The 26,874-nt window shown below is 42.0% G+C and overlaps 1 protein-coding gene across 2 annotated transcripts; it reads left to right on the top strand.

The window, feature by feature from the left end:
- The first annotated feature begins 5,222 nt into the window (after nucleotides 1–5,222).
- On the top strand, nucleotides 5,223–23,181 carry LOC106580142 (hyaluronan and proteoglycan link protein 1-like). Of its 2 annotated transcripts, none has more exons than XM_014160863.3 (4): nucleotides 5,223–5,539; nucleotides 17,240–17,590; nucleotides 20,046–20,348; nucleotides 20,559–23,181. In XM_014160863.3, the coding sequence occupies exons 1-4, from the start codon at nucleotides 5,440–5,442 to the stop codon at nucleotides 20,846–20,848; spliced, it is 1,044 nt and encodes a 347-aa protein (XP_014016338.1). In that variant the 5' UTR covers nucleotides 5,223–5,439; the 3' UTR covers nucleotides 20,849–23,181. The 2 variants fall into 2 exon arrangements, with proteins under 2 accessions (XP_014016338.1, XP_014016337.1); XM_014160862.3 differs by having other exon boundaries at nucleotides 17,240–17,611.
- Nucleotides 23,182–26,874: the final 3,693 nt, after the last annotated feature.

The raw sequence follows: 26,874 nt of genomic DNA, 5'->3' as shown, positions 1-26,874 counted from the left end.
TTGCCAAAACTATAGTTTGTTAAGAAGACATTTGTGGAGTGGTTGAAAAACGAGTTTTAATGACTTCAACCTAAGTGTATGTGAACTTCTGACTTCAACTGTAAATTGAAGTTGGTCCAGAACAAAGCAGTACGTATTGCACTTACAGTGCCTTTGGAAAGTATCCAGACCACTTTACTTTTCCCCCCCAAAATTTGGCTACAGCCTTATTATAAAATTGATTAAATCGTTTTTTTTTCTAGTTTATAAAATAAACTCTGAAATATCATATTTACATAAGTATTCAGACCCATTACTCAGTACTTTGTTGGCAGCGATTACAGCCTCAAGTCTTCTTGGGTATGATGCTACAAGCTTGGCACACCTGTATATACGAAGTTTCTCCCAATCTTCTCTGCAGATCCTCTCAAACTCTGTCAGGTTGTATGGTGAGCATTGCTGCAGCTATTTTCAGGTTTCTCCAAAGATGTTAGGTTGGGTTCAAATCCGGGCTCTGGCTGGGTCACTCAAAGTCATTCAGCGACTTCTCCCGAAGCCACTCCTTCATTGTCTTGGCTTTGTGCTCAGTGTCGTTGTCCTGTTGGAAGGTGAACCTTTGCCCAGTCTGAGGTCCTGAGTGCTGTGGAGCAGGTTTTCATGAAGGATCTTTCTGTACTTTGCTCTGTTGATCTTTGCCTTGATCCTGACTAGTCTCCCAGTCCCTGCCGCTGAAAACATCCCCCACAGCAAGATGCTGCCACCACCATGCCATGCCGTAGGGATGGTGCCAGGTTTCCTTCAGACATGAAGCTTTGCGTTCATGCCAAAGAGTTCAATCTTGGTTTCATCAGACCAGAGAATCTTGTGTATCATGGTCTGAGAGTCATTAGGTGCCTTTTGTTAAACTCCAAGCGAGCTGTCATGTGCCTTTTACTCAGGAGTAGATTCCGTCTGGCCACTCTACCAAAAATGCCTGATTGGTGGAGAGCTACTAAGATGGTTGTCCTTCTGGAAGGTTCTCCCATCTCCACAGAGGAACTCTAGAGCTCTGTCAGAGTTACGATTGGGTTCTTGGTCACCTCCATGACCATTGTCCTTTTCCCCGAATTGCTCAATTGGGTGAGGTTGCCAGCTCTAGGAATAGTCTTGGTGGTTCCACACTTCTTCCACTTAAGAATGGTGTAGGCCAATGTGTTCTTGGGGACCTTCAATGCTGCAAAATTGATTTGGTGATCCTTCCCCAGATCTGTGCCTTAGCATAATCCTATCTCGGAGCTCTATGGACAATTCATTTGACCTCATGGCTTGGTTTTTGCTCTGACATGCACTGTCAAAAGTGGGACCTTATATAGACAGGTGTGTGCCTTTCCAAATCATGTCCAATCAATTGAATTTACCCCAGGTAGACTCCAATGAAGTTGTAGAAACATCTCAAGGATGATCAATGAAAACAGGATGCACCTGAGCTCAAAATCAAGTCTCATAGCAAAGGGTCTGAATACTTATGTAAAAAAAAAAATCTGTTTGTTTTTATACATTTGCAAAAGTTCCTAAAAACCTGTTTTCGCTCTGTCACTATGGGGTATTGTGTGTAGATTGCTGAGGACTTTTTTTTATTCAATCCATTTTAGAATAAGGCTGTAACGTATCAAAATGTCAAAAAAAGTCAAGGGGTCTGAATACTTTCCAAAGGCACTATACACCGAGGGAAAGTGTCAGTAATATGCATGCCACTCTTTTCTGGCTCAAATTTGAGGAGAAATTGACTTTATCACAATTGGTCATAATGCGAAGTATTAATGTGTTGAAGGTACCGAACTGTCTGTTCAAGCAGTTGGCACACAGTCCGGACACTCATCGGTACAACACAAGACATGCAACCAGAGGTCTCTTCACAGTCCCCAGGTCCAGAACAGACGCTGGGAAACAGAGCCATGATGACTACATGGAACTCTCTGCCACCCAAGGTAACTCAAGCTAGCAATAAAACTGTAACGATGTGCGCTGAGAGTCGGGAAGCAAGATCAGCGAGTGTTTTAATAAAATAAATGGAACATAATACAACACAAGAAACACTAACAGCATACAGACATGAAACTGAAACAGAAACAATCACGCCCTGGGAAGGAACCAAAGGGAGTGACATATTTATTTTATTTATTTATTTATTTATTTCATCTTTATTTAACCAGGTAGGGTAGTTGAGAACAAGTTCTCATTTGCAACTGCGATCTGGCCAAGATAAAGCGTAGCAATTCGACACATACAACACAGAGTTCCACATGGAATAAACAAAACATACAGTCAATAATACAGTAGAACAAAAGAAAACAAAACGTCTATATACAGTGAGTGCAAATGAGATAAGTTAAGGCAATAAATAGGCCATGGTGGCGAAGTAATTACAGTATAGCAGTTAAACACTGGAATGGTAGATGTGCAGAAGAGGAATGTGCAAGTAGAGATACTGGGGTGCAAAGGAGCAAGATAAATAAATAAATAAATACAGTATGGTGGTGGTGATGACGATGATGATGATGAGGTAGGTAGGTAGGTAGGTAGGTAGGTAGGTAGGTAGGTAGGTGGGCTGTTTACAGATGGGCTATGTACAGGTGCAGTGATCTGTGAGCTGTTCTGACATATATAGGGAAGGTAATCAGGGAAGTGATGGAGTCCAGGTGAGTCTGATGATGCGCAGGTGCACGTAACGATGGTGACAGGTGTGCGCCATAACGAGTAGCCTGGTGACCTAGAGGCCGGAGAGGGAGCACATGTGACAAAAACCAGTTAAAAAAAACGATAAACGAACACCTTACTACACAAAGGGAACTGTGAAGAGACACAGCCATTTTATATATATTGTATTGTAATTTGTACTGTACTATGTATTAGACATAGATATTGTGCGCATGTACTGATATATAGGCTGTGTGCGACATTTAAAATGTATGTAATTCAGTCCATGACTAATAATGTTCTGTGCTAAGTATTATGTCACGTATTCATGTGTACCCTAGAAAGAGTAGCTGATGCTTTTGCAGTGGCTAATGGGGATCCTAATAAACATCAAATGAGAGACTTTCAAGCAGTCTTTCAACAGAACTGTGTTAAAGGCCAATTGCCAGTGATTAAGTTCGAAACACATTGGTCTGACAAACACAGCTGTAGCTCAGCCACCTTCCATCTTAAATGCGGAAGGCTGCTATTGGAAAGGAAAACCCTTGGGAAAATCAGATTTTTTTTAAAGCATGGAATGCTAAAGTAACAGAGAAAGCCAATAGTTGGGGAACGTCAGGTATCAGTTGTGTCCTCAAAGGTTGAATGCGTGTCCAAACACACTTACATGATTTTTCCCGTTGTAAATTCGAGTAAAACAATACTGTTCAAATCTGCTCACATCGATGATAAACTGATTCAATAGCATTGTATATTTGGATGCAGAATGGTGGGTGTGTTCACTGGATCTACATTTGCCCTTGTGGTTTGTCTGTAAGTGTTCCTCTCAGTGGGGGTGAAAATTATCACAATCATAGCGGTGCTTGCTTTGATTAGAGGAAAACACTATATAGACTTGTATGTTGAGGTGAAATCCTCCAGTGGTTACAGAGCCATTCATTAGAGTTACTTACCAGCCTAGAGCAGGTATGTAGTGCTCATACGATCTGCCAAACATTGTCCCTGTAATTACTTTGGGATTGCTCAATCTTTAACTACCACAGGACTAGAATCTGTTGAAAGTATAGGCAAAGGTATTCATCTATGCGATATTGCACCATACATTGAGTTCCCTTGCATTTTAGATAAAAACTTTACTGAATCCTACCGCTGCCAACTTAAAGTAGATGATTGACGTTGCACCTGGCTAGCTTACGTTCCAAGTTCCTATCTCTGCCATGAGACTAGGGGTTTATAGTATTTATGTTTATGCGTCCCCATGCTCATCTCTATAGTAAACTTATGACTTAAATCAAACCTTATGTAACATCAAGGGTGGATGGAGGTTTAGGTGTGGAAGATGTGATTAGCTGGGGCTTTAGTCTATACAACAAGGGTCCATAGGGTCTTCTGTGACAGGGGTGTTGTCACATCTCAGGGTGTTTAAAAAAATATAGAGAGATAGACCGAGAGAAAAAAATATAAAATGTTTGAATTTCCCCAGCTGTAACAACTCTTGTGATCGAGGGGCCCAGGGCACAATCTCTGGTTTGTTCCTCCGTCCTAGTGCTGCCGTCACTCAAGGACCATCCAGACGGCTGAGAAAATGATTAAGACAGACCACACACTCCCCCTCCTCACACCCCTCACCCGCCATACCCTGGAATAGCCTAAGCAGCCCTATCGAATCAGTTCAGAAAGACCTGAAGAGGTTTCCAGATTAGAGTTTAAATGTGGAGTCCTCTTCATTGAAGAGTGCACTATCTACGTATAGTGTCCCAATCTAGTCAGTTATTATTGCACACATCTGCCATAGAACAACTTTAAATGGTTGGACATGAAAATAGGCTTTCACTGTACAGAGAAGGTTAGACTGAGAAACCAAAGAAAGGAGGGGAATAGGGGAAAATAAAGAACGTGAAGGCAAGGAGAGGGATTTGCAGTGAGGGGAACTTTGGGTGCACTGCACAGATTTGCAGTCGGGCAGGTTTTAGGTGCTTGCATCATCACTGGATGTAGAAATAAATGAAATGTCAGCAAGAGCTGCAAAGAAAGAGCAGGTAAAATCACATGGAGGGCTTCACACACCCCAACACAAACCCCAGGCAGGTGCAGTCTCTATTTAAGATTATGCTTTCCCCCCTCTCAACTGGAAAGGTGCTTGTATTTCAGTTGCGGAGGTAAAACATTACAGCAGGACTTACAGCCATAGTAAAAGTACTATAATAGTTTAGGTTGTGCTGCAGTCTCGCTACAAAGAACATGGAAGAAGCAGCATTGTGGTCACAGGAACAAAATGATCACCAAAAAGCAGAAAGTAATTAAAATGAGTGGATAAAGGTATTTTTTTTGTTGCTTTGGACCTGAAGGGACACAATACAAATATTTGTGAATATGTTTCTTTGTTCAGTGGACTCTCCTGAGGGACACTTTGAGGACAATATAGTGTACCTTTTCTGCTCCTCGTGGATACCAGCGTGGAGACACCTAACATTGTGGGGAGGTGGAGGAGAGCCAGGATGATGGGCTCTCTCCCTCTGAGGGGGAGTGGTCTCAGCCATGCTGGGCTACAATAAAAGGCACTTGTGTGGACCTCTAAGGAGCCCAAACTTTCCAGTAGCACTACCGGCGGCTGCTGCACCAGGGTTACTGGCACACCTCATAAAAGAAAGAAAGAAAGAAAGAAAACAAAGAACTCTTGATTCTGCTACATTTGCTACCGAGCTAATTAGTGTGACATTTAATTTTGAATTTCTTTGCATTTCCAGTGAAGAGGCCCCTTGGTGTGAAAAAAAGAAAGAGAAAATGATAGCTCTGCTTTGCACCGCTTTGCTTTCTCTGACCCTGGCCAGCAGTGTGTACAGTGATACCAACAGCACTGCTTCTACACCAGTCTATGCAGCAGGTAAGTGTGTGTGTCTGTGTGATGTGTCTCTGTGGGGTTGTGCATGTGTGTGTGTGTGTGTGTTCGTGCAGGGGTGTGCATGTGCATGCCATGAGGCCTCAGTAAAGTGGGACCATACACTAATATAACAGCAGAGTCATTTTAGTGGTTGGTAACAGAACCCTCTCTGGGATGCCATTCACAGTCTGACTCACGACTGACTCAATGACTAACGGTTTACGGCTTGCCACTGGCTGAGCATAAATCAGCCTGTCACTCCCAATGGCTTGCTTCCACACATCACAAACTAACGGTTTTACACTGCATATGGACCAAACTACTATTTTTATAATGAAAATGTGTCCGTCTTCATTGTAGCTCAAATTGGGTTCTAGTTCAGAATTGTTCAGAAATAAACTGTAGATAATTGATTATTATGTCTACAATTGGACCACTTGGCCTTTTTAGTTCCTTTACAATGTATTTATTAGGAGGAAGTGAGAAGTGGAAGATTGGAGGGGAACATTTTCAGATTGCACCTGCTCAAGCTACACAATTGAGTTTAACTTAAATAGCACCTCTGGCCTACACCAAATACTGTGAGATATCTTACTGTCAAATGCAATAGTACAATACCACTGGGAAACATATGGTTCAAGCTCAAACTAGAGTCTCAATGTACAAAGTGAAGAGTATTTGAATGAATTTGTCCAGTCCTGTAGGCTGACTCAGGGGATTTGAGTTTCAGCATGTTTTTATTTATTTATTTTACCGTTATTTTACCAGGTAAGTTGACTGAGAACACATTCTCATTTACAGCAACAACCTGAGGAATAATTTCAGGGGAGAGGAGGGGGATGAATGAGCCAATTGTAAGCTGGGGATGATTAGATGGCCATGATGGTATGAGGGCCAGATTGGGAATTTAGCCAGGACACCGGGGTTAACACCCCTACTCTTACAATAAGTGCAATGGGATCTTTCATGACCTCAGAGAGTCAGGACACCCGTTTAACATCCCATCCAAAAGACAGCACCCTACACAGAGCAGTGCCCTGGGGCATTGGGATATTTTTTAGACCAGAGGAAAGAGTGCCTCCTACTGGCCCTCCAACACCACTTCCAGCAGCATCTGGTCTCCCATCCAGGACCAACCCTGCTTAGCTTCAGAAGCAAGCCAGCAGTGGGCAGCTAGCTCTATCATGGTAGAGAGAGAAAGCCTGGCAAAAGGCAAAAAAATACACTTCCTCAGAGTCTGTAGATGAGATGCTGCTGTTCTGTCTGTCTGTGTAAACGTTTGTTCTACTCCTGTGGCCTGATGATGTCAGAAGTGTGTGCATGTTTATTTAAAAATATATATATATTTAACCTTTGTTTAACCAGGTAGGCCAGTTGATAACAAGTTCTCATTTACAACTATGACCTGGCCAAGATAGAGCAAAGCAGTGCGACACAAACAACACAGAGTTGTGTAGCCGGCACCCAGCCCTACTTTATACAGTAGATCTTCATACTAACCATATGGAGAAGACATTTTAATTCACACTTTTGCAAGGGGCGGTGCCTGCTCCACAGACTCACCCAGGCCCTCTGAGCCTGTGAAAATCCTCAGTAGTACATGCATTCTGACAGAAAGGAAGTTAAGATGAACAGCCACAGCCAAACTATAGAGCCCTGTGCTGAACACTGTCCAAATTACTCTCCCTCCCAACTGATGTAATGATCTGTTAACTCTGTGGCTAGCTGAGGCTGGGGCTTGGACAGAGCTGGGGCTGGGACTTTGAAATGGACTCAGGCAGGGCTGGGGCTGGGGCTTGGATGTAGTTGGTGCTTGGGAAGGGGCTTAGGACCAGGCTAGTTTGGCAGGTTTTCTTTGGGGCTGCGTTAGGAGGGGGCTGTGATGTTGGTACAGTATTGTATACATTATGGTGTTTGAATTAAAGGGGAATAACGACACATTGCTGAAATATGTCTGTGCCTAAATATTTCTTACTCATTGTTGGACTGTTTATCACAGTGTGCAACTCTCTCACTCAGCGAGAGCGAGGTAGAGCTAGAGCTATGTCACAAGGTTATTCAGCCCCCCTGTCACTGCAGCGCTAGATAGAACTTTGTGGAATAACGCAAATCTATGAAAATAATAAATGTTCTTTCACAGCAAACATACAACATTTGGGAAGCACAATCGATTGTGAGATATGGCATATTCATTTTATGTGATACATTTGTGTCTCGGTTCACAATTTGACCTTTTTTGGATCTCTGCCAAGCAAGCAGGAAACAGCAGCCCGGCTTACTGCTCATGCAACAACACATGCACAAGAAAACTCCTCATCTTCACAAAACTGTCACTGGCAGCTTTCAAAATACATCAGACTTTAGCACATCAACCAACCTTTTACTACAGGCCTGTTGTCAGAAGCATAATCAGACCTCAGTAGGAGCCTAGTTTAATTTCTCTCTTTCAATGCCTTTCTCTGGAAACCAAGCTGAAAATGCTGTGACTGAAGATGACATTGTAGCCACAAAAATACATTAGACGATAATTGCCGAACCGATCAGAAACACTGTGCTCACAACATTTTATCACCTAAATGGTGTCACTGGTGTGTTTGTGTTCGAATTTTGGAATATAATGCGCGATAGGCTATAAGGTTTTTAGCTGACACGAGTCCATCCAAATGCTGTGCGTGACACAACACACAACTTTTATGCACTCAAGAAATATTGAAGCAAAGTTGCACCCGCCTACCTTTCTGTCATGTCAACCATCCATCCAAATCAAATAATTCCATGTGTCCGTCTGGCTTTATTTTGTCTTCATTAACTTTCACTCACGTAGCCTATTCCATAATGTAATAGGCTACGTGAGTTAAAGTTTATGATAGGGATCATCAACTAGATTCAGCCGTGGGCTGATTTTTGTTGAGCAGATGGTCGGGGGGCTGAAGCATAATTACACATTATTTTTAGACTGCAAATTGACTACAAGAAGCCCAAACAGATATAATATTTGACAATGACATAATCATTTCAAACCTTGCTTACATTTGTATATGATCACGTGTCCTTCTATTATCCGTGGGGATACTTGGAGTTGATTTCCTAGTGTTTTTACAGGCTTTCATGTCCAACAATGAAAAAAAAGCAACGAAAAAAAAAATGTTTTGTTTTGTGTTTTTTTTTGCTCAGAAAACTGGGCCAAATTAACCACCAGTTGGGGAAACCTGTTATATGTGGTAATCCAATGAGAAACACTGCAGCTGTAGATTGCCAGTAATAATCATTCATTACGCATACTATACAGTATATAATCAATACACAACTTTCAGGAAGTAAGGTATTTAATGCAAAAATGTTATCACTCTTTTCTATTTTATAAAATTATCACATTCTCTTTCTTGCTCAAAGAAGGTGATTTGGCCCTGGCTTGCAAACGAAATCTCTGGCATCATGTTGTAAATGATTGTCATTCGTCTAACGATTTGTAAATGTAGGCAATTAATAAATGTTGGCCTAATAGTAGCATATTTGATTTAACCCAATAAAAAATTGGAGAGTGAGTATAAATCACATTTCGATAGATGCATGCATCAATATGCTATTATAGCCTATCTGCAGTGGGGAAATTATTGTACAAGGATATGTTTGCTGTCAGCTGGCTACTGTAGGAAAGTTACAATCTAATGAAACATTCGTTACATAATTTAGCGCATGAAGTGGACATTATGTTGCACATTCAACACTAACTAGGCGATCCCTCTCATTTTCGTAGGTATACATATATTACCGTGGAACAATGGATGTAGCGTCAATAGCATACGACAACATAACTTGATGGACAATGTTGATTGGCAGGTGGAATGATGTCCAATAGGATTGCAAGGTAAAAGTGGAAGGTGGGATCAGGTTTGCTCCCTTTTCCCTTGGTTGGTAAAGACTTCAGAAAATATGAAATTGTTACCCGCAACATAAAAATGTATATGGGGGGAGTTGACGTTTGTCAAATCAAATCAAAAACATACACATGGTTAGCAGATGTTAATGCGAGTGTAGCGAAATGCTTGTGCTTCTAGTTCCGACAATGCAGTAATATCTAACAAGTAATCTAACAAATCAACAAAAATGACCTTATACACACAAATGTAAGGGATGAATAAGAATATGTGCATATGAATATATAGAATAGCAATGGCCGTGCGGCATAGGCAAGATGCAGTAGATGGTATAGAACAGTATATACATATGAGATGAGTAATGTAGGATATGTAAACATTATTAAAGTGCCGTTATTTAAAGTGACTGGTGATACATTTCATTTAGTCCATTTATTAAAGTGGCCAGAGATTTGAGTCTGTATGTTGGCAGCAGCCTCTCTATGTTAGTGATGGCTGTTTAACAGTCTGATGGCCTTGAGATAGAAGCTGTTTTTCAGTCTCTCGTACATGCATGCGTGTGTGTGTGTATGAGATTGAGTGGACGTTTTTTGGGCATGTGCCAGGGGTGTGTGTGTAGGTGTGTGCCTTGGTCACAGCTATGCCTGTTAACTCCATCTTCTTATTGATTCAGGCTAGCTGTGCAGAGCTGTAGGATGTTGTAAAGGATAGCATGTCTAGCAGGCCTGGGTTGGTGTGGTTTTTCACTCAGTGATAAACATGTAGTTACAGCTGTGTAACATACTCTCTCTCTGTATACATACTGATGAAGGCTTATAGGCTAATTAGTGACTAATCAACTTCCTCTGTGGCTCCTTCATCATCTCAAAGACCACAATTACACAAAGTTAACATAAGGTTAGGATAACATTATTCAACTTCTGTAGATGCCGAACATACAATATATGCCGCATGGCAACGTTGGACCATTATGATGTTGCTATTCATTTATTCCATTATGATGTTACTGTTCATTTATTGCCCTACATTGCTACACTCTCAAAGACACAGCTGTTTCCAATAACGCAGTACTGTAAGCTTTTATGGAGTGAGAGAGAATTGTGTATGATCGTAAAAATGGCAGTAGGTCTTGGCTTCTGCTGTACTTTTTATTGTCATGCACGTGTTCATTTACTTATTCTGTCCTCTCTTTCATTTTCACCCCACCCATAACAAAATATGTGGGGGGGAATGGTTGGTAATGGTTTAATGAGCCATTTCCATACGTTACATCTGACAATTAGGGGGAACCCTTGACCCCACAGAAATAGCCTTGTATAAATAAGCTAAGGCTTGATATATGACAGACAGAAAAAAATGTTTAGCTGCTTGCCAAGTGGTTAAATACACATGCCAAGCTGTCACTTTATGAGTGCAGTGTATATTACTTGGGGCCACATACCCTCAAGGGCAATATATATCCACTGGTAACTCAGGTAGCAGGGACAGGGGTAAAAGAGCAGTCTTACACTCACATCTCTACTGAAATTAGGCACTTTTGGGTGCAAGAGTTCACCAATATGTCTTTACAATGTCATTCTTTGTTCACCAATATATCTTTACATTGGCTTTCTTTGCATATTCTTTTTGTACAGGATCTGTCTGTTCCTGATGTTTCAGATGCACGTGGCCAGTCTATGTGCTGTATGAGGTCACCTTGCACATGGTTTTTTAGTTTACGTTCAACCGCATAGTGTTTCCTGTTCGCTATGAGATCTCTTATCTTTACCATGTACACACCATCCCCAGCCTCATATGTTCAGGGATTATAAACATCAGCCAGTGGCTTATGAGCGCTAGAACAATGTTTCTATAAATCAGACAAACGAGGTCTTTATTATTTTGCCTCGTATCTGTTGAATCAGAAACGTTGAGGGATAAATCCTGGATGGCGTCACATCTGGCCAACTGGCGTTGACGTTGTCATGCGCTCCCGGTTTGATGAGGAGCGATTGTGTCATTCTGGGCTTTCAGTTTCCAATGAAACTTCAGTCAACGGCTTCCCAAGTCCAGAATTTATGAGGCAGAGAGAAGCTGTGAGTCATAAGCCAGTGACAGAGGGAGAATTCATGCAAAGATACTGGGCCTCTTCATGAAACTCTCCATGCCCCATTCTTTTAAGATTTTTTTTCCCTGCCTCGTAAACCCTTTGGCATGCGTCTGGTGCGCCTGCCTGCCTGCATGGAGGCGAGGTGTCTGGGTGGGTATGGAGGGGAGGGATGGTGGTGAGTGAGTTGCAGCCCTGAGGAAAGGAAGGAAATGAAAGAGCGGTTGGAGTTAGGGATATAGGGCGAGATTACATTTGTCAGGCAGCACAGCTTCTGCTCATTAAACCCCTCTGCAGGATAGCGTGCAACTGATAACGTATAGGCCACTCTATTAAACTGAGCCACGTGTCGACTGTTTGCTCTGTGTGCATGGGAGAATGGGGTTATGGGGTTTAGAGAGGTTGGGTGAAAAGCAGGGATGGAGGAAGTTGGGGTGTGGGGGAGAAATGATCAGAGCGGAAGGCTGCTAACCTGGAGTACCTGGTAGTGATGCCTGCATCTGTAAATGGCACATATGGAAAAGGTTTTGCCCGTTGAAGAGACAGCAGAACCCTTTTCCAGTCATGGCTTTGGTGTGGCTCAAGGAGAACCCGACAGAGACAAAAAAAAGAGGAAAGGAAGGAGTGAAAGAGGAATAGAGAAACCAGAAGAGACAGTCAGACACAGAAGGTAGGAAGGGAAAGCGGGAGAGAGAGAAGCATATTATTTTGTTAAGCTTACACATTGGCTAGGATGACTGCGGACACTAGTTAGTAGCTACTGACATAATTTGATCACTAACCAGATATCTATCCAACCTTTTTATGAGTAAAGTACATGTCGGAAAAAAATGTAATTACAGGTCTATTGGAAACAGAACGTTTTTCCGTAAACTTTCGAAATGTTGACAAAACAAAATACACTAGACAAGGTGGCATCTTTTAATGTCAGTAAAATTAAGAATGCGAGAGATGTCGGTGGAAACGCTTTTATGTACAAATATTGTTGTGAAGAGTCTGGAGATCAGGGAGATTGTGGGAACTCACATGGAGTTGTCGGAAAAGCATGCAGTTTATTAGGCTAGAGACAATATAAATTATGATGAACTTCACAGGGTGGTGAAACTACAAGGTGATGAGCTTGATTGTCCTTTTCAAAAAATATTGAGGGTTTTATTCTGGTAACATGATAATGGATGCTTTGCTGCAGTTTGAAAAATATAAATAATCTTGCTCTATTGTCCATAACAATAATCTCATCATATAGGCCAGGGGTCTTCTGAAAGTACATGGACATTTTCGCCGAATACAACTGGTGTAGACCTTACAGTGAAATTCTTACTTACAAGCCCTTAACCAACAATACAGTTAAGAAAAAATAAAAGTGTTAAGAAATATTTACTAAATAAATGGAATAAATAAATGAATAAGAAAATAGAATAATAACAAATAATTAAAGAGCAACAATAAAATAACGGTAACGAGGCTATATACAGGGAGTGCCGGTACAGAGTCAATGTGCGGGGGCATAGGTTAGTTGAGGTAATTGAGATAATATGTACATGTAAGGAGAGGTAAAGTGACTATGCATACAGTAGATAATAAACTGAGGGTAGCAGCAGTGTAATAATGGGGGTTGGGGGGTCAATGCAAATAGGCTGGGTAGCCATTTGGTTAGCTGTTCAGAAGTCTTATGGCTTGGGGGTAGAAGCTGTGAAGCCTTTTGGACCTAGACTTGGTGCTCTAGTACTGCTTGCCGTGCAGAAGCAGAGAGAATAGTCTATGACAAGGGTGGCTGGAGTTTGAAAATGTTTAGGGCGTTCCTTTGATACCGCCTGGTATAGAGGTCCTGGATGGCAGGAAGCTTGGCCCCAGTGATGCATTGGGCCATACGCATTACCCTCTGTTGTGCCTTGTGGTCGGAGGGCGAGCAGTTGCCATACCAGGCGGTGATGAAACCAGTCAGGATGCTCTCGATGGTGCAGCTGTAGAACTTTGAGGATCTGAGGACCCATGCCAAATCTTTTCAGTCTTCAGAGGGGGAATAGGTTTTGTCGTGCCCGCTTCACAACTGTCATGGTGTGCTTGGACCAGTTTGTTGGTGATGTGGACACCAAGGAACTTGAAGCTCTCATCCTGCTCCACTGCAGCACCGTCGATGAGAATGGGGGCGTGCTCGGTCCTCTTTTTCCTGTAGTCCACAATCATCTCCTTTGTCTTGATCACGTTGAGGGAGAGGTTGTTGTCTCGGCACCACACGGCCAGGTCTCTAACCTCCCTGTAGGCTGTCTCGTTGTTGTCGTGATCAGGCCCCCACTGTTGTGTCATCGGCAAATTAAATGATGGTGTTGGAGTCGTGCCTGGCCGTGCAGTCATGGGTGAACAGGGAGTACAGGAGGGGGCTGAACACACACCCCTGAGGGGCCCCTGTGTTGAGGATCAGTGTGGCGGATGTGTTGTTACCTACCCTTACCACCTAGGGACGCCCCGTCAGGAAGTCCAGGATACAGTTGCAGAGGGAGGTGTTTATTCCCAGGGTCCTTAGCTTAGTGATGAGCTTTGAGGGCACTATGGTGTTGAACGCTGAGCTGTAGTCAAGGAATAGCATTCCTCACTCGCTGGATGAGCAATTAAAAATGAGGAAACATAATTTGGGAAAATAATCACTTATTATATAGATTTTAAAGGGACAGAAAACATAGTGCACTACTTTCTCTTGTACACTAAGGACCCGGAGAAGAATTGCAGGGGAGAGGAGAAGAGAACAATGTGCCTTTTTGAAAGCTAGAAATAAACTAGTAGCTCGCAACGTAATAAAAAAAAAGTAGCTCTCATGCTAGAAAAGGTTGTAGACCCCTGACATAGGCTATACCTGCGCTCTAGCCAACAGCACGCAGATAGCGCTGTTGGCTAAGGCGCACGTGCCAATACCAGAGTGGGCACACCCGCTATATAAAGCTAAAAAAATGTGTGAGAAAACCACCAGTAGAGTTGAAAATGAGATGGAAACCCTTTTAACTTGTATTTTTTATGTGGTACATGGGAATTTAACTGCAAAAAGTAGTTTCATGTGCACTACATCATCACGCAAAGATTTTTATCTGCAACAAGTCAATTTGATGGAAACACATATCTGGTGAGAAAATGTGCATATTGTTTTTATGGAGATTTTACAAAATTCTCATTTAAATCTGTCGCCAATTGGATGGAAACCTACAGTAGCTTATGACTCGAAAGGGGACTTGGTTCTTACCAAAGGCTGCTGATGATTTCTACAGGCATACTCTGCTCAAAGGGGAGGGGATGTGAAAATTCTGCTTTGTTTGAGAATGTTACGTACGCTAACATACAGGCAGTGGTGTAAAATACTTAAGTACAAATACTTTAAAGTACTAAAGTAGTTTTGGGGGGGGGGGAATCTGTCCTCTACTTTAAAAAATGTTTTTACTTTTACTTTTACTTCAGTACATTCCTAAAGAAAATAATGTACTTTTTACTCCATACATTTTCCCTGACACCCAAAAGTACTCGTTATGTTTAGAATGGTTAGCAGGACAGGAAAATGGTTCAATTCACACACTTATCAAGAGAACATACCCGGTCATCCTACTGCCTCTCTGGCGCACTCACTAAACACACATGCTTTGTTTGTAAATGATGTCTGACTGTTGGAGTGTGCCCCTGGCTATCCATATATACAAATAAAAAAATTGAATTGTGCTGTCTGGTGTGCTTAATATAAGGAATTTGAAATGATTTATACTATATTTTACTTTTACTGTTGACACTTAAGTATATTTGAGTAATTACATTTACTTTTGATACTTAAGTATATTTAAAAACAAAAGCTTTTACTCAAGTAGTATTTTACTGGGTGACTTTCACTTTTACTTCAGTCATTTTCTGTATCTTGACTTTTACTCAAGTTTACCGAATTAGTACTTTTTCTACCACTGCATATACTACATGAAATGCTTATTTTACTCTTACTCTCGATCATATACTTGAGGGCCTCCCGGGTGGCGCAGTGGTCTAAGGCACTGCATTGCAGTGCTAGCTGTGCCACCAGAGATTCTGGGTTTGAGTCCAGGCTCTGCCGCAACCGGGAGGCCCATGGGGCGGTGCACAATTGGCCCAGCGTCGTTCAGGTTAGGGAGTGTTTGGCTGGCAGGGATATCCTTGACTCATCGCTGACGCCTGACTCCTGTGGCGGGCTGGGCGCAGTGCACGCTGACCAGGTCACCAGGTGTACGGTGTTTCCTCCGACACATTGGTGCGGCTGGTTTCTGGGTTGGATGGGCATTGTGTCAAGAAGCAGTGCGGCTTGGCTTGGTTGGGTTGTGTTTCGGAGGGCGCATGGCTCTTGACCTTCGCCTCTCCTGAGTCCGTATGGGAGTTGCAGCGATGAGACAAGACTGTAACTACTATCAATTGGATACCACGAAATTGGGGAGAAAAAAGGGGAAAAAAAATTCATACTTGAGAAAAAGTAAATAGAACATGAATCAAGTAAAACTGATAGTCAACCAGTGAAATACTACTTGAGTGAAAGTCTTAAAGTTTTTCTTTAAAATATACTTAATTCACAAGATTCTTACAGAATAAAAGTAAAGTACAGATTACCCCCCAAAATACTTAAGATGTACTTTACACCACTGTGTGTCTGTGTGTGTGTGTGTTTTTAGGCAATGTTGAGAGGGGCATTTTCAGAGATTTTTACTGCTTTTTTGCTTGCCAATCAAACACATGCAAAAGCATAATTATTGAGGGCCATCTTGATTCTTGTAAAATTGTATGTCCTCGCACATCAATCTTTAAAATCAATTCAAAACATTAAAAGACGTGACACGTCTGAACTGACACCAGTAATTAAAAGCTCTTAAGGATCTGCCCCTTTTTTTCAATTTTCGCCTAAAATGACATACCAAAATCTAACTGCCTGTAACTCAGGCCCTGAAGCAAGGATACGCAAACACTTAGAAGTTTATAGAAATGTGAAAGGAATGTAGGAGAATCTAACACAATAGATATGGTAAAAGATAATACAAAGAAAAAACCAACCGTTCATTTGTATTTTTTTGGACCATCATCTTTGAAATGCAAGAGAAAGGCCATAATGTATTATTCCAGCCCAGCTGCAATTTAGATTTTGGCCACTAGATGGCAGCAGTGTATATGCAAAGTTTTAGAATGATCCAATGAACCATTGCATTTCTGTTAAAATGTTTGTATCAAAACTGCCCAAATGTGCCTAATTTGTTTATTAATAACTTTTCATTACATTTTTACATTTTAGTCATTTTAGCAGACGTTCTTATCCAGAGCGACTTACAGTAGTGAATGCATACATTTCATACAATTTCATACATTTTTTTCTGTGCTGGCCCCCCATGGGAAGCAAACACACAACCCTGGCGTTGCAAACACCATGCTCTACCAACTGAGCTACAGGGAAGGCTTTCATGTTCCAAACTGTGCACTCTCCTCAAACAATAGCATTTTATTATTTCACTGTAATACCTACTGTAAATTGACAGTGCAGTTAGATTAACTAGAATTGAAGCTTTCTGCCAATATCAGATATGCCTATGTCCTGGGAAATTTTGTTGTTACTTACAACCTCATGCTAATCGCATTAGCCTACGTTAGCTCAACCGTCGCTTGGACGAAGTTAATACAACTTTGTTACGTATTCTACTGTATTCTTCTGATGATTTAGTAAATCTTGACTTACACTACACCTTTTCTTGTCCTTCCCAGAGACTGAACTTGGTGATCAGAACCGTGTGTTTGCCAGTCGCGGCTCCAACATCACTCTACCATGCCGGCTCCACCGCCAGCATGGGATGTCCTTCGGCCGCGTGGGCATGAGGATCAAGTGGACCAAGCTGTCTGCGGATGAGTCACTGGAGGAAGATGTGCTGGTGTCCATGGGCTTCCACAAGAAGAGCTACGGCAGCTTCCTGGGCCGTGTCCGCCTGCTGGAGGCCGACGATGATGATGCCTCACTGCTCATCAGTGACGTGTCCCTGGACGACATGGGAAAGTTCCGTTGTGAGGTCATTGATGGCATGGAGGATGTCCTTCATGAGGTTACCTTGGAGGTGCAAGGTAGTGTAGGCTACAGTGATGGTAAATCTTTATCTTTTTACTTCCTTCTCCGGCTCAGCGATGGCCATCTCATCTCATCATCCCGCACATCACGTCACCACCCTCCATTTAATTTTGTCTTCACTGTTGTGTCTTTATGGTGTTGTTGTACTTTTGTTACCCTGTCAATAAGGACAGGAGGTTTTCATGACCCTACCCATAAACTACTGTTTGGTAGAAATGAATGGTTTCAAGACCAGAGCCAAGAAATAATGGTTTCAAGACCAGAGCCTGTTTCCTTATTTTCAACACCTCACCACCATTATATTGATTTATGTGTAGAAAGACAAAAGACAAAAAAGAAGACAGCTTTTGTTCATTTTTCAGAGTTTGTGCTGGTTATATTCACACAGCCTTACACTGCAGTACATGAAAACACATTTTCCATCTGAATTAATCCCACTCCGCATCGATCCAAACATCCTCCTTGCTGATACAGTACTATTTGCATAATCGTGAAAGGAGTCCTGTTCTTCCTTTTCATATGTGGCACAAATACGACCTTTTTTTACATTCTATTCATAAAACTGAGTCCGCCTGAATGTATTGAATACTATTACACGGTCATAGTTCCCATCTGGGCCAAGACCGCCTGAGCAGATTTTGCCCCAGTTTAAGAAAAGGGATCTTTATCAGAGAAAAGCTAGCAAGCTGGCCATAATGAAAGCAGGCTGGAATGACTGTCTATTGTTAACATTGGAACAAAGTCATGCCCAATGAAAAGCCTCAGTGCTGGTTGTGATTTTCCCTCATAGTAATCCAATTAAATGTTATCTTGTTTGCAGCTGTATATATCTGACAGTCAAGCACTCAGCTACTTAGGCTACCATGGGATGCAGGCTTGTGTAAAAGATGAAACTACAGATGCAACAATCTAATGTGTTACAGGGGATTGTTTTTGCTTTATCGACTCTTAGTTGTTTCTTAACCACCAAGGGCCAAATGCCACCCTCTCTGTTAGCTAGCAGTGACACAAAGTACATTAACAAGAGATGAAGAAGTGCTGTTGAAGTCCAATTCAGTGCTTTTTTATTTTTACCTTTATTTAACAAGGCAAGTCCGTTAAGAACAAATTCTTATTTTCAATGATGGCCTAGGAACAGTAGGTTAAGTGTCTTGTTCAGGGGCAGAAGGACAAATTTTTACCTTGTCAGCTCGGGGATTCAATCTTGCAACCTTTCAGTTACTAGTCCAACACTCTAACCACTAGGCTACCTGCCGCTTTCCAAGAACATTGCATCTCCTAAACAGTATGTCAACAACAGCCACCTTTCCCTCACAGAATTTTACATTTTAGGCATTTAGCAGACTCTTACCCAGAGTGAGTCACAGTAGTGAGTCAATACATATTCATACTGGTTCCCCGTGGGAATTGAACCCACAACCCTGGCATTGCAAGTGCCATGCTCTACCAACTGAGCCAGACTGGACAAAATTTCACATGTACAAGGGATTACATTTGCTTGGAGGCCGGACACATAAAATACTGGTCAGGACAATAGAGGAGTGGACCAGCAAAGTCTGAGTTAAGGGAATTAATTCAATTACATAACCATAATACCTAAGAGGCTGTTTTACAGCTGTAAAATCACATAACTGGACCACCAAATGATTGACACCAGAGGTTCCATTTGCTGGACACAGTTGATGATTGTACTTTGTATTATAGTGCTTTGGAGTCTTGTGCTGGCCTAACGTATTTGCTAGCTTGGCTGTTACAGCCTAATTAAAACGTAAACAGAGTGAGATGAATCTTCCTTCCCTGCTGAGGGGCAGAATACCACAAAATGAATCAGTTAGCGAAGTCTGAATCCTCTCTGAAGGCGGCTGCTCTTTTATCACTCACCAGGAGCTGCAGGACCAAGAACAGCAATAGCTTACACTCACTAACATATACTATCAGAAAGTATGTCAGAAACCCCCAATCCCTCATGACTGGTCCAGTCTAGACCCAAGGACCACACACATTCTTCATCCTACTGGCTGGCTGGGTCTGCAAACCCACAGGAGGATGAGTGTGTAAAACATAAATCCAAATGTATCTGTATTCAGATGTGTTGTGTGTTATGTTGTGTTAGAGTAATATTCCTCTCCTAGAGTATGCTGTGATATACCGTGTTTTATGTGTGTCTGTATGTTTTAATTTACGGTAGATTTCCATGAACTGTATTAATATAACATGCATAACTATGCAATGGGTTTCTATCCACTGTGGTGATTCAATTAAGAAACATTCACATAAGGACACATTTTAAAAAGTACATGTCATAAAAAGGATAACAATTGATTCCGACTCGCTAATAGTTGTCTTACAATAAATAGTGAGTTCAGTTGGCATTTTCCTGAATGGGTGCTCCATTTAGCCTAAGAGCCAAATTAACTATGATATTAACCCCAGCTCCTTGCTCATTCGCAGGTGTGGTGTTCCCTTACTCCCCACGGCTGGGCCGATACAACCTCAACTTCCACGATGCTGAGCAGGCTTGCCTGGACCAGGACTCTGTGGTGGCCTCCTTCGATCAGCTCTACGGGGCCTGGAGGAGTGGCCTTGACTGGTGCAATGCCGGTTGGCTGAACGACGGCTCCGTGCAGTACCCCATAACCAACCCCAGACGGGCCTGTGGAGGAGTCAACTCCGGTGCGGGCCTGAGGAGCTACGGCCAGCGTGACAAGTCCAAGAGCCGTTATGATGTCTTCTGCTTCACCTCTGCCGTCAACGGTGAGTTTGTGTCTGCTTTATATGGTTGTTTTTTAGGTAGACATTGGACATGCAGTATCTATTATTTGAACAAAAGTAGTAGAAATAGATAGACATACATTACATTAGGGAAGAGTTCATCAGCATATCTAATTGACCTCTCTTTAAAATGAGGCAACCCAACCAAATTCCTCTGTTTTCCTTTGGCCGTCTTCCCCTCTCTGACCTCAGGCCGCTTCTACTGGCTGGTGCAGCCCGACAAGCTAACGTTCAACGAGGCTGCTCAGGCATGCCAGGATGACGGAGCTGAGATTGCCAAGGTGGGCCAGATGTATGCTGCATGGAAGCTGAATGGCTATGACCGCTGCGACTCTGGCTGGCTGGCTGACGGCAGTGTCCGCTACCCCATCTCCAGACCCCGCAGGAACTGCAGCCCGACAGAGGCGGCTGTGCGCTTTGTGGGATTCCCCGACAAGAAGCAAAAGCTCTTTGGCGTCTACTGCTTCAAGGGCCAGCAGTGAAGAGGAAAGGGCTTAGCCCTGAGCACCAAACCCATATAACCATAAATGAAAAACAACAATGACAACAACAATTCCACCAATAAACAAAAGATCCATGTCAGGACTTAATTTGCATGAAGTAGCATCAGCTTACCAATACTGTGATAATTGTTTTTTAATGAATACTGTAAAATCTCATTTTTCATACTGCAACGATCCAAAACTATTTTGTAAGCTGAAACAAGTGTTATTCCTTAACATTTTCAGTCATGTAATATGTTGCTCATATAATATAACAATAGCATTTTTAGTTATACAAAATGTTGGTCATATAATAACACGGCACTATGGTTGAAATGGACTGAATGAGTTACATCTTCTAAGGGCTAGATTCAATCAGATCCGCTTTAGCCAACATCTATATAGCGGTTGTTTTGGCGGTGTTGGAGGTGGAACTGCATTAGAGCTGTCAAATCGGTGAGCAGCTGGTCTTGATCATTGTTGCAAAGCTACAACCGTCCCACTCGCATTAAAATTGTAGGCTACATAGAAATAATGTTCTAACTGAAAATCATTCAATGAAATGAGGATTTCTATCACCCTAATCAAGGTGTCGATTACGTCTCACATTCCAGTGTTTGAACCCGGAAACAAGACTACAAAGGATTTCTCTTAATTCTACTCCGTGCAGCCAATGGCAACATCCGCTTTAGGTATAATGCCAGGAGCCACTTGTGGATTTGACAGCTCTAACACAGTTCCACCCACAACACCGCAAAAACAACTGCTGTTCGGATGTCGGCTAAAGCAGATCTGATTGAATAGAGGCCTTACTAACATGTACTGTGGCCTATCTAGCAGCTTATGAGCTAAATTGCATGAACATAATGACCACTGTTTGACTATGGCAGAAGTCTATTTTGATTCCAGTAACACTTGCACAGTAATGCTACCACAAAAAAATGAAAATATATATTTCAATCCGAATCTGAAGTGAATATTCATCTGAGCAGAGGGGCATTTCACAAAGGAGATTCAAGCTAGCAAGCTAACTTTCCTGAAACAGTAAACTAGGATATTGTTCCAAAGTTTCAGAATTTCAGAATTTCAGAAAAGTCTGCTATTAATTTACAGACCCTAATCTCTGAAAAACACCTTGCATTTTTGCTTTTATTTTAATGATAGCTTTCTCTCATCTGTGTCTAAAGACTTCCCCCTTACACCTCTACTAACAATCCTTTGGGGTACTTTTCAACTTTATGAACTGTGATCCGACATTAAAGTTTGTTTAATTTCTGTTTAAGGCATAAAATATATGTATGCGTGCCGAACTGTCACTCACTCGCCATAGCTAGTTTAAATCAATAGCCATACTGAGCAATTAGTGTTACTAATATACCTTTTTTGTTCTTTAAAAAAAAGTGTTTTCATTATATTTTTCTAATGATCATTTTACGTCACTATGTGTAGCATATTGCTTTGTCAAATTGTTTTGAATTGTACTTTTTAGCATCTCTTTTGAGAGAAAGACATACTCCACATACCTGCCCCTCACCCAAATTTCAGCTAAAAGTCAGTGAAGGAAAAATCTCAGCGTACTATAGGCCTAGTGTTTAAATACAATGACCTAACCATCCATTCACAGCCAAGTGCATATCAGGATTGCAATACAATTGGAGTGAATCCTTGCAAACTAAGAGGAACTCTGATATTGGTATTTAACAGCAGTACAGAAACAGCTGTATGTCTGTAACACTGGAATGGCAGCCAAATAGGGATCCACATTGACAAACTGCTACTGTTGCAAAGGATTTGGGTTGATTGTACATCATCACCGAAGTTACGAGCTGCAAACAAAGGGCTTACATTACACTTCTCAGGGCATGCAACCCTCTTTAAGACCCCGTTGCTAGTGTCCAACAGTGCTTTAAGACAGTGCCTTAAACCAGGTGACCATTTTGGGTGATCCATCCAGGCCACCCAAGACCTGCTTTGAGAACTGCCAAATGTATAATTCTGGCAAAACGATGTTGAGCAGCTTTTATCTTCACACACAAATAAAAACGCAGGGTCTGACTTAAATCCTGACTTGAAGAGGTTGGTCCAGTCCAGACTCGAAGATAAAAAGAGTCAAAGTATTTCAAAACAAATACAAAGTGGGAAAAAAGAGAGACTAAAAATATTGCATCTGACTTGTGGTCTATATATGTTATTGCTTTGTATTCTCTTAGCATTAGAATACTAATGGTCCCCTAGGACATGCAGGAGGTCGACAACTGAGATCTGTGTTGACTGAAATCACAACCACTAGCCTATTGAAGCCAATATCTGCCAATAAAACTGATCATACAAATTATGGTGGTCATCTTTCTTTTTTTGCGTGTTGTATTTCGGCTTACCTTTTTCTCTTTCCTAGTTCTGGCATTGACATAGGTAGCATGTGGTTATTTGGTTGAACCTGGTTTACTAACTGCAGTTAGATAAAATGCACTGTTAAATAGATGGATACACATTACTCGGTGGAGGTATTATTTCTATTCTAATAGCTAGTACCTTTTTAAACAAAAGAACAAACTGAAAATAAAAACTTGGTAATAGATTTTTGATGCTGTGACTTTTTACCCTCCATGTAAAGGTCGTTTTTCTCTGTATTTCTGTTTTTGTTGGACCTGAACCAACAAGCATGAATTATGTTTCTATAAATGCTGAGGTTGCCCTTGGTGCAGTAGAAAGCTGTTTGCAGAGCATAGGAGTACGCATATGAAGGAAATTCTCTCCTGTCTCCATTTTCAGTGTATCATGCAATTTTTGAATGAAAGTACATATCCTACATAATCCTCTAATACTGTGTGTATCGACCACTAGGATATAAACTCAGCAAAACTCAGCAAAAAAGGACCCTGTCTTTCAAAGATAAATTGTAACAATCAAAATAACTTCACAGATCTTCATTGTAAAGGGTTTAAACACTGTTTCCCATCCTTGTTCAATGAACCATAAACAATTAATGAACATGCACCTGTGGAACGGTTGTTAAGACACTAACAGCTTACAGACGGTAGGCAATTAAGGTCACAGTTATAAAAACTTAGGACACTAAAGAGGCCTTTCTACTGACTCTGAAAAACACCAAAAGAAAGATGCCCGGGGTCCCTGTTCATCTGTGTGAACGTGCCTTAAGCATGCTGCAAGGAGGCATAAGGACTTCAGATGTGGCCAGGGCAAAAAATTACAATGTCCGTACTGTGAGATGCCTAAGACAGCGCTACAGGGAGACAGGACGGACAGCTGATCATCCTTGCAGTGGCAGACCACGTGTAACAACACCTGCACAGGATCGGTACATCCGAACATCACACCTGTGGGATAGGTACAGGATGGCAACAACAACTGTCCAAGTTACACCAGGAACGCACAATCCCTCCATCAGTGTTCAGACTGTCCGCAATAGGCTGAGAGAGGCTGGACTGAGGGCTTATAGGTCTGTTGTAAAGCAGATCCTCACCAGACATCACCGGCAACAACGTCGCCTATGGGCACAAACTCACCGTCGCTGGACCAGACAGGACTGGCAAAAGTACTCCTCACTGACGAGTCGCGGTTTTGTCTCACCAGGGGTGATGGTCGGATTCGCGTTCATCATCGAAGGAATGAGCATTACACCGAGACCTGTACTCTGGAGCGGGATCGATTTGGAGGTGGAGGGTCCGTCATGGTCTGGGGCGGTGTGTCACAGCATCATCGGACTGAGCTTGTTGTCATTGCAGACAATCTCAACGCTGTGCGTTACAGGGAAGACATCCTCCTCCCTTATGTGGTACCCTTTCTGCAGGCTCATCCTGACATGACCCTCCAGCATGACAATGCCACCAGCCATACTGCTCATTCTGTGCATGATTTCCTGCAAGACAGAAATGTCAGTGTTCTGCCATGGCCAGCGAAGAGCCCAGATCTCAATCCCATTCAGCACATCTGGGACCTGTTGGATCGGAGGGTGAGAGTTAGGGCCATTCCCCCCAGAAATGTCCGGGAACTTGCACGTACCTTGGTGGAAGAGTGGGGTAACATCTCACAGCAAGAACTGGCAAATCTGGTGCAGTCCATGATGAGGAGATGCACTGCAGTACTTAATGCAGCTGGTGGCCACACCAGATACTGACTGTTACTTTTGATTCCCCCCCCCCCCCCCCATTGTTCAGAGACACATTATTCCATTTCTGTTATTCCAGTCACATGTCTGTGGAACTTGTTCAATGTATGTCTGTTGTGAGAGGACATTTCTTTTTTTGCTGAGTTTACAATAGAGAATGATATACATTGCCTTTGAAAAATATTCTGACCCCTTGACTTTTTCAACATTTTGTTACATTACAGCCTTATTCTAAAATGGATTAAATACAAACAAATCATCAGCAATCTACACACAATACCCCGTAATGACAAAGTGAAAACAGTTTAGAAATTTTTAAAAATACAATAAATAAATTCTTTATTTACATAAGTATTCAGACCCTTACCTATGAGACTCGATATTGAGCTCAGGTGCATCTTGTTTCCACTGATAATCCTTGAGATGTTTCTACAACTTCATTGTAGTCCACCATTGGTAAATTCAATTGATTGGACATGATTTGGAAAGGCACACACCTGTCTATATAAGGTCCAACAGTTGTCAGTGAATGTCAGAGCAAAAACCAGGCCATGAGGTCGAAGAAATTGTCCGTAGAGCTCTGAGACAGGATTGTGTAATGGCACAGATCTGGGGAAGAGTCACCCCCCAAAAAATTGGCATCATTGAAGGTCCCCAAGAAAACAGTGGCCTCCATCATTCTTAAATGGAAAAAGTTTGGAACCACCAAGACTCTTCCTAGAGCTTGACGCCCGGCCAAACTGAGCAATCGGGGGAGAAGGTCCTTGGTCAGGGAGATGACCAACAACCCGATGGTCACTCTGACAGAGCTCTAGAATACCTCTGTGGAGATGGGAGAAATTTCCAGAATGACAACCATATCTGCAGCACTCCACCAATCAGGCCTTTATGGTAGAGCGGCCAGACGGAAGCCACTCCTCAGTAAAAGACACATGACAGCCAGCTTGGAGTTTGACCAAAGGCACCTAAAGGACTCTCAGACCATGAGAAGCAAGATTCTCTGGTCTGATGAAATCAAGATTGAACACTTTGGCATGAATGCCAACCATCCCGTCTGGAGAAAACCTGGCACCATCCCTACGGTGAAGCATGGTGGCAGCATCATGCTGTGGGGATGTTTTTCAGCGGCAGGGACTAGGAGACTAGTCAGGACCGAAGCAAAGATGAACAGAGCAAATTAGAGAGATCCTTGATGAAAACCTGCTCCAGAGCGATCAGGACCTCAGACTGGGGCAAAGGTTCACCTTCCAACAGGACAACTACCCTAAGAACACAGCCAAGACAACGAAGGAGTGGATCAAACATCTCTGGAGAGAACTGAAAATAGCTGTGCACAACACTCCCCATACAAACTGACAGATCTTGATTGGATCTGCAAAGAAGAATGGGAGAAACTCCCCAAATACAGGTGTTTCAAGCTTGTAGCATCCCACCCAAGAAGACAATGCAATTGCTGCCAAAGGTGCTTCAACAAAGTACTGAGTAAAGGTTCTGAATACTTATGTAAATGTGATATTTCAGCTTATTTGTAATACATTTGCAAAAATGTACAACATCCTGTTTTTGTTTGGTCATTATGGGTTATTGTGTGTAGATTGATGAGGGGAAAAAAAACAATTTAATACATTTTATAAAAGGCTGTAACGTATCAAAATGTGGAAAAAATAAAGTGGTCTGAATACTTTCCCGAAGGCACTGTAAAAGAAGGCTCTACTTTGTGCAACCCTGGCATGGATTTGACATAAAACACTTAAATTGTGGAGGAGGTTAGTGTGATCCATAATAAACTTGAAAAAATACAAAAGTTATAAACAGGGACATCTACTTACTATCAAGACCAAACCTATAGGAAATATGTGTATTTCCCCTTTATCTGCTCTGGCAGATACTTCTCCAT

Source organism: Salmo salar, chromosome 20 (assembly GCF_965601325.2).
Source record: "Salmo salar chromosome 20, fSalSal1, whole genome shotgun sequence".
NCBI classification, from domain to species: Eukaryota; Metazoa; Chordata; class Actinopteri; order Salmoniformes; family Salmonidae; genus Salmo; species Salmo salar.
The sequence above is the reverse complement of the archived record's forward strand: the minus strand, read 5'-3'. Positions and strand labels throughout refer to the sequence as shown.

What these genes read in the sequence shown, in the direction of transcription:
- LOC106580142 (XM_014160862.3), top strand. Translation starts at nt 5,440, where the DNA reads ATGATAGCTCTGCTTTGCACCGCTTTGCTTTCTCTGACCCTGGCCAGC. An exon ending in TACACCAGTCTATGCAGCAG is followed by an intron (nt 5,540 to 17,239) that starts GTAAGTGTGTGT and finishes TGTCCTTCCCAG; the next exon opens with AGACTGAACTTGGTGATCAG. An exon ending in CTTCACCTCTGCCGTCAACG is followed by an intron (nt 20,349 to 20,558) that starts GTGAGTTTGTGT and finishes CTCTGACCTCAG; the next exon opens with GCCGCTTCTACTGGCTGGTG.